The 8263-nt window shown below is 57.6% G+C and overlaps 1 protein-coding gene across 1 annotated transcript in view; it reads left to right on the plus strand.

Annotated features, from left to right (window-relative positions):
- Window positions 1-6013, plus strand: part of LOC146421167 (uncharacterized) — a 230781-nt gene extending 224768 nt beyond the window's left edge. Inside the window, 1 exon segment of the mRNA XM_085047706.1 lies at window positions 5068-6013. Coding sequence (XP_084903832.1) covers window positions 5068-5706 — 639 coding nt within the window. The 3' untranslated portion in view covers window positions 5707-6013.
- The last annotated feature ends 2250 nt before the right edge of the window (window positions 6014-8263 follow it).

Genomic DNA, 8263 nt, shown 5'->3' on the forward strand with positions numbered 1-8263 from the left:
GGCGGGCCGGGCGCATGGCCCCGCCCGGCAGGGGGAGAGGGAGCCCGCGAAAGGGAGGGGACACAGGGAAAGGGATACCGGGAGAGGAGGCGGGACAGGGGGAGAGGGAGAGGAGGAGCAGGAGAAAGGGACGGAGAGGGTCCTAGAAACTCTTCTGTCGCTGAAGCTGCGCCGCTGCCGCCGCTGCCGCCGCTGCAACTGAAGCTCCGGGGCAGTTAGTCCGAGTGGCCGTTAGTCCGAATCTCCGTTTGTCCGAGTGGCCGTTTGTCCGAGTGGCCGTTTGTCCGTTCCCCGCTCGCCCCCGCGCGCCCCACGGCCGAGCCCCGCGCGCCCCCGGGGGCAGCCCCTGAGTCTGTCCAAACACGGGAACTTTGCCGTGTTCAGCCCACATCCAGAGGCTTGACTGCTGCACAGTGGCACAGCAATCCCCTTGGCTGCTCTGTGCATTGTCCCTGCTGAGGGTCAAACACTAGCGGAGCACATTCCCTGTCTCTAGAATTCATACCTGAACCAAGCACTGCACTTGTGTCTCCAGTATTGCTTTCCAAGCAGAACGGGGGAAGACAAACTGTGTGTAACTCATGGTATTTCAGAGAGTCTAAAACATGCTAAGTCATAGATCTTCGAGGTGAGATCCATTTGCAATTAATGGCATGGAGAAGTAGTGCAACATGGAAAAGGGGAACATAGAAATAAATAGAGGAAAACATCTCAGATTGTTTCTTTGCATTTTCATTTCACTTCTGGAAAGCTGTTTCAGTTTTCCAGGAATCTTCTCCACAGTCCTGTTTGCTCTTTTCAAGAACCTTTCCTGGAGGGAGTGAATTGCAGGGATTATTGGGCTGAGCTGGCCCTGGCCGGGTGCCTGGTGCCACCAAAGCCACTCTGTCACTCTCCTCACAGGTGCAGGACACAGAACCCAGGAGGAAAGGCTCGTGTGCTGGGATAAGGGCAGGGAGAGGTCACTCACTGGTCACTGTCAGGGGCACAACAGACACAAGCTAGGGAAATTAATGGAATTCATTTCCAAGCAAATCACAGTATGAGAAGGAGAACTAAAACAAACCCTAACAAAACAGTTTCCCCACCCCTTCCTCCTTCCCAGGCTCCCAGCCTCCACCTGCAGTCCCTGCTCTGCTCTCTCTGCAATTGGAAATTTGTCACCAGCCACAAACTTTGCTTTAGCCTCATCTCGGGATCCCTTCCTGGAGAGGAAGAACTTTCTCCAGCAGAGATTTGGAGTGTGCCAGCCTTTGAGGCTCAGGGTGTTTCTCCTGCAGCTCCTTGTAGGTCTCCTCTTCCCTAGCTGCGTCTCTTGCACCACAGAATTCTGCCAGCTGCAGCTTTACAACCATCAGGTCAAGGTCTGGATGTTCCTGAACAATTTGCTCGAGGTCCTTGGGGGCTGCATCCAATGCATCCTTCTTGTCTTCCCCCTTTGCATGGAGCCAGTGGATCTGCTGGCCCCTGGCCAGGGCCTGGCAGAGCAGGTGGAACCTGGGTCCTGCTGCAGGAGCTGGGGGAGCTCCAGGACTCGCTCTGGCCGCTGGGGCAGCCACAACACAAGCCGTTCCCAGCCAGGAGCCGAGGGCTCCGTGTGGCTCTGCAGGACCTTGTCCCTGGGGCTCATCTGGATCAGCGCGGGCAGCTGGGCTGCACTTGGCTTCCTTTGTGTCCCTGCTTCCCCTGGGACAGCAGCTGCCCAGCGCCGAGGGGACAGCAATGGCCCCGGGGCAGTTTGGGGTGAGGTTCAGTGTCTGTGCCTGGCATAAATCCCAAATCCTTGCCGAAGGAGCAGAGAGTGCTGACAGAGCACAGGATGCTCTGCTGAGCACGGGATGGACCAGGGGGGATGTGAGACAAAGCGGGGATGGGAGGCAGAAATAAAAGGAAGAAGAGGAGCGGACAGGAGAGGAGGAGGAGAGACAGAGGAGGAGGAAGAGCGGGTGGGGAGGAGGGATGGAGGAGGGGAAGCGGGAGGAAGAGGAGGGATAAAGGGGGAAGAACGGGGAAGAAGAGGAGGGGAGGAGCAGCACGAGAAGCAGGAGAAGGAATGACCACGTGCGTCTATTGTTCTTTGTGTCCGCAGCCCTCGGCCCGGGAGCATCGCCCCCCCGGGACATCCCACAGGTGAGCCGGCAAGGGGAGCTCGGCCCAAATATCTTGGGCGGTGCCTGCGGTTCTTTTTGGGGGGGGAGATTTTTGGACCTTGCAGGACTCCAGAACCGAGCGCCAAATATCTTTGGTTGCTCCTGGGAGAGTTGGGTGGGTGGTGGGGGGAGGGGACTGGGGCGGATGTTTGGATCTTGCAGGACTCCAAATGAGAGTCGCAAATGCCCCTTGGGGGAATATGGAGGAGTCCCCTAGACGAGAGTTTTTCAGGGGTCCCGGTGGCGGCTGCCGGGAGAGATGGGATGGGATGGGATGGGATGGGATGGGATGGGATGGGATGGGGCCTGGTAAGGGTGGGATATGGATTGGGTTGTGGGATGAAGTCTGGGGGAGGGGGATGGGGGGAATGGGGCCTGGGATAAGGCAGCCGAAAGTTGGGGGTGATGAAGCCGGGGTGACCCCACTCCTTAGGGGCTTGCGGGGTATCCGGCACCTGTGAGGGAGTTTTGGGGTACCCCAGTCCTTCGGGGGTGGCACTGGCAGCGGGGGGACACGTCGCTCCGGCACCTCTGGACCCCACCTGCGCCCCCCCTCGCCCCCAGCGCCCCCGGGAGCGGAATTTGGGGAGGGGGGAGGTGGGGGGCGCCCAGGCCAGGCCCCCCTTGCTGTCCCGGCAACTGGGGGCCGAGTGCGGGGGGAGCCCCGCGGGCATTGCCCGGCCCTGCCCGGCACGGCTGATGCCGCCCGCCCGCGCTGCGCACTGCTCCGGACTGGTGCTGCCAGTGCCGCGCGGGGCGGGGCCGCTTTGGGGACCCCCCAGGGCAGAGCGCTTTGGGCTGCTTTGGGGCTCTGGGCACCTGCAAAACCGGCGCTGGGCACGGCAAGAGCGTGTGGGGGCAGCTGGGGCCCTACTGGTGGCACTGGTGGCGCTGGGAGTCCCCCCGGCCGCGGGGTGAGCGGGGGGCGCGGTGAGAAGGGGGGCTGGGAGCCCATATGGAGCGAAATGGGGATTGGGACCCCCAGAGTGGGCAGGAGGGGCCTGGAACCCCCAAAACCAGTCATAGGGGAGGGGGGGTTGGGGATTGAGGGGACGATGGTGAAAGGGGGAGAAGTGGGGAGGAAAAGAGGGGGCTGGGATCCCCAAGAGAGCGGGAGGGGGATGGGACACCCCAAATGGAGTTGGGAGGGGTCTGTGGATTGGGAGAAGGATGGGAAGGGGGAGGAGAGGGGAGGGAAAGGTGGGGTTGGCATGGAAGCAGGGCAGTTCCATGGGGCTCCAGCCCTGTCCCCCAGCACTGGATCCCCAGAGCAATTCCCTGGGGCTCTGGGGGAGGTGGATCTGCACTGGGGGTCCCCAAGCCCCCTGTCCATCCCTGGGGCTGATCGGGGGGATCCCCCCACCCAGCAGCCAGTGCTGCAGCAGCCGAGGGTCAGAGGAGGGAGGGGAAGGGGGTTCTGGGGTGGGAGCAGAGGAGGAGTGGGAGGAAGAGGAGGGAGAGAGGAGGAGCAGGAAAAGGAGGAGCAGGAGAACCATGAGGTTTCACCACCCACTGTGTCTGCAGCACCCCTGGCTCTGGGATCATTGCTCCCCCTGCATTCCACAGGTCACCAGGGAGGGGAAGCTCACCCCAAAGCTATCGGAGGGTCTTTGGGAGGGTGTTAGTTTTTGAGGGATGTTTGGAACTTGCAGATTCTGGAAGTGAGTGCCAGATATCTTTGCATGTCCCGGGCTGGGATATTTTGGGCTAAAGGGGAGGTTTGGATCTTGCAGGACTCCAAGGCTGAGCCATAAATGCACCTTTGGTGGAATATTGGGGGATCCGTTTGGGAATTTCCTGCTATCAGCGGGACAGGCCAATCGTTTTGGGGATCTGTGAGAGAGCCCAGGGCGGTGGAACGCAACACTCTCAGAGTGCAGAGAGCAGAGAGGGGCAATACCGGAGCTGGGGGACCCCTGGCAGCCTGGAGGGGTGGGGGAGGCTGGAGATGAGGCAGGGCTGGGACACTGTGACACTGAAAGGGGTGATGGGGAGAGGGGGAAGCCCCGAGTGCCTGGAGTGGGGGGAGCCTGAAGAGGGGGACCCTGGGAGCCCTTGGAGCCAAAGCACAGTCAGGGAAGAAGGGACCCCTGGGAGCACTGAAACCCCACAGCATCCCTAATCAGGACCCAGGAGAAGGGGATCCCCAGGACCCATGGCAGCCCCAGCAGCTTTGAGAATGGGAAACCCCAGAACCCCATAGAGAGGAGACTGGAAAGGGGAAACTCCTGGGAGGCTTTTTCTGAACTTATTCTTATTTTAGGAGGAATTTATAGACACAAAACACCCGGTGACTTCTAGAGATAGACTTGGGCAGGAGGAACCCCCAGCCCAAGGCATTCACACCTTTTTTTCTCCCAGACGAGGATTTTCGTTTCTCAAAACTTGGCCAGATGGAGGAGGATGCTTTGAGGAAGAGGAAGATGCTCCAGGACAGCCAGGCAGGTGAGGAAGAAGTCACTGCCCCTTTTCCTGATCTCTTCTCCTCCATCTCCCAGCCCAGCATCACCCCTGGCTGCAGGACAACCCTGCTGCTGACTCTGTCCTGGTAGGGATGGATTGGGGGATCTCTTTCCCCTTCCCTCTGGCATGGAGGCAAATCCCAAATCCTCTCCTTGTCCTTCCTTCCCCAGACAATGAGCTGAGGAGAGAGACCAGGGAGGACAAATCCTTACAGCAGAACCTCATGGAAGAGGCCATTTTGAGCAGCTCTGTGACCCAGGAATCAAACTGGGAGGAAAAGCCCCAGAGATGCTGCACAAGGAGAGGCTGCAAACCCAGCCCAGGGAGCTCTGAAGAGCAAAGACCCACCCTGTGCCAGGAAGTTGGCAAGAGCTTCTGCTGAAGTTCGGAGCTGGAGATTCCTGAGAAGCTTCATGAGACCAAGAAGCCCTACAAGTGTGGGGAATGTGAGAAGAGCTTCAGAAAGATCTCCCACCTTATGGACCACCAGCGGATCCACACAGGGGAGAGACCCTATGAATGTGGGGAATGTGGGAAGAGCTTCAGCCAGAGCTCAAACCTGTTCAATCACAAGAGGATCCACACTGGGGAGAGGCCCTACGAGTGTTCTGAGTGTGGGAAGAAGTTTCAGAGGAGCTCCAATCTCCTCAGTCATCAGCAGATTCACACAGAGGAGAGGCCCTTCCGCTGCCCTGAGTGCAGGAAAGGCTTCAAGCGCAACTCCACCCTCATCATCCACCGGCGCATCCACACTGGGGAGAGACCCTATGAGTGTGGGGAATGTGGGAAGAGCTTCAGCCACAGCTCCACCCTGATCCGTCACAAGAGGAGCCACACTGGGGAAAGGCCCTACGATTGTTCCAAGTGCAGGAAGAGGTTTCAGACCAGCTCAGCTCTCCTCCTACACCAGCGGATTCACACAGAGGAGAGGCCCTTCCGCTGCCCTGACTGCAAGAAGGGCTTCAATCGCAACTCCACCCTCGTCACCCACCAGAGGATCAACACTGGGGAGAGACCCTATGAGTGTCCCGAGTGTGGGAAAGGCTTCACCCAGAGCTCTAACTTGACCAAACACCGATGGAGGCACCGGTAAGGGAAGCCCTGCGAGTGTCCCGAGTGTGGGAAGAGCTTAATGCACTGCTCCGTATTCATCCTCCATCAGAGGACCCTCATTGGGAAGAGCCCTGGTGACCCACACTGCCAGTGACCTAGTGTTGTGGTTTGACCCTGGCCAAATGCCAGGCACCTACAAAATCTGCTTTCTCTTCTCTCCCCTGCTGCAGGTGTGCAGAGGGGAGGGAAAAAAAGCCCTAACACACACACATACACACACACACACACACACAGGGCTCATGAGTCGAGATAATGAACCAGGCAGGATGCACTGAAGGGTAAAACAGGCTTAGAACTTAAAAGTTGCAAAGTGATTTATTGGTAACCTAACCAATAAATTTTGGTCAGCCCATGACCAAAATTTCTTCGCTGTTCAGGGAGAGGAGTCCTCTACTTAGCCATGGGTCCCTCCCACTGGAGACAGTCCTCTGCAAACTTCTTTGCCATGGGTCCAATCTCTCGAGCAGCAGCTGCTGGAATCTGCTGCCCCATGAGTTCTTGTCCACAGGGTTCAGAGCTCTGAGCCCAGGCCAGGCTGTTTCCATCCCAAGGAACAAGGCCTTTCCCTGCACTGGGACTCCCACTGGATCACAGCTTCCTCCAGGCATCCACCTGCTCCTCTAGCGTGAGCACCTCCCCACGGGCTGTGGGTGGATCTCTGCACCCCTCGTGGACCCCATGGGCTGCAGGGGGACAACCTGCTTCACCATGGTCCTCACCACGGCCAGCAGAGGATTTTCAGCTCTGGTGCCTGGAGCACCTCCTCCCCCACCTTCTCCACTGACCTTGGTGTCTCCATGTTGTTTTCCCTCACATATTCTCACCTCCTCCTCATCCTCTGTGTAAAAAGAAGTGCTTGCTCACATTGTTTTGATTTCTTCTTAAATATGATATCCCAGAGGTGTAACCAACATCTCTAATTGGCCCAGACTTGGCCAGCAGCATGTCCATCATCTTCAGAGCCATCAGAGATTGGCTCTGCTGGACATGGTGAAAACTTCTAGAACATTCACCCAGGACACACAGGAGCCATTTTTGTGCTCCTCCCCACCCACTAGCAAAAACTGGGCTAAGCAAAACCAACTCATGAGCACAGGGGTGAGTTTTCTCCCAACCCTTCAGCCACTTCTTCAGGCCTACCGCAACAGCTTTTGAAGGGTTTAAGTTTCCCCTAGATGTTAAAGATAGCTTCCTGATGTTCTGGACTAAGCAAAACTAACATACTCAGGTTGGAAAGGCACCTGGCTGGTGGCTTCCATGTCCTCCTGATTCCCTGTGGCAACCTGGACAAACATGGGCAGGAACAATCCATCGGGACTCAGATTGACTTCTGAAATTCATTGGGAAGAGCTGATTTATTAATGTTACACCCTAAAAATTGTTACCTGCTGTGTAATTGTTTCTTCTGGTGGCATCAAGAAATGATGGATGATCTTGGAGGTCTTTTCCAACCTAAATAATTTCCTTCATCACCTTGTCAGAACAACCAAAGCTGAGGTAAAATAAAGAAATGAAACAAAGAGATCTAAAGTTGCACCACTTTACTGTGGATTTGGGGGTGAATGTGGGGTTGAGGGGAATATCCATGAGGATTTGGATGTTCTGGGGCTGCCCAGGCTGGGGGACAGGACAACAGTCTCATAGTTGTGCTGGCAGAATGTGTCCACCTGAGCCCATCTGTTGTTCAGGAATTCTGGTTGTCTGTCCCAGTCCCTGGCCTGGGTCTCCCCATGTGGGGTGTGCCCCACAAAGTGCCCAAATCACTGCTGAAGTGCCTGAGCTGCTCCCAGCTGTGGATGTTCCTGTCCACCGGCCTCTCCTGGTAGGTGCCATGGGGGGTGGGAGGGGGTTTAGGGAATCCTGGGGGGATTGGGAGGGGCTTTTGTGGCTTTTGGGGGCATTTGTGGTGCTGAGAGGGAGTTTGGCAGGCTCTGTGAGAGAGGTTTGGGGTCCTGGCAGGGGTGTGTGTCTTTGAGAGAATTTGGGTGTGTGTAGGGGGAGATGGGAAAGGGGTTATGGTGGCTCTTGGGCCAATTTATATTGCAGGGAGCAGTTTTGGGGCATCCTAGGAGGAGCTGTTGGGTGGTTTGAGGGGCCTGGGAGTGGCTGTGGGGCTGGGAGGGGGTTTTTGAGTGGTCATGACAAACCCAGATCTCCAAAGCTGCCACCATACCCCACCCCCCAAGGTGCTGCTGGGGTTTGGGGGCTCCATGTTGGAGTTCATCCTCCTGGCTCTGCAGGAGAAGGTGAAGGGTGTCCCCAGGGGTCATGTGTGTCCCTGAGAGCATGTGTGACCCCCCCATCCCAGTGTCACCCCCTTTTCCCTCCCCACAGGGCTCCTGACCCCGCTCCTGCTGCCCCCAGGAGGGAATTTGGGGAGGGGGCAGAGGGGGTGCACAGCCCCCGCTGGGGGATGACCCTGAGCCAGCGCCCTTTGTTTAGCACCAACCTGGGCTTGGGGCTGCAGGAGGAAGAGGCTGATGGGAAGCAGATCCTGCAGGTGGGACAGTGCTTGGGGTCAGGGCAAGGTCCTGCCT

Source organism: Lichenostomus cassidix, unplaced genomic scaffold (genome assembly GCF_008360975.1).
Source record: "Lichenostomus cassidix isolate B80296 unplaced genomic scaffold, HeHo_3.0 HiC_scaffold_43, whole genome shotgun sequence".
Taxonomy (NCBI): domain Eukaryota; kingdom Metazoa; phylum Chordata; class Aves; order Passeriformes; family Meliphagidae; genus Lichenostomus; species Lichenostomus cassidix.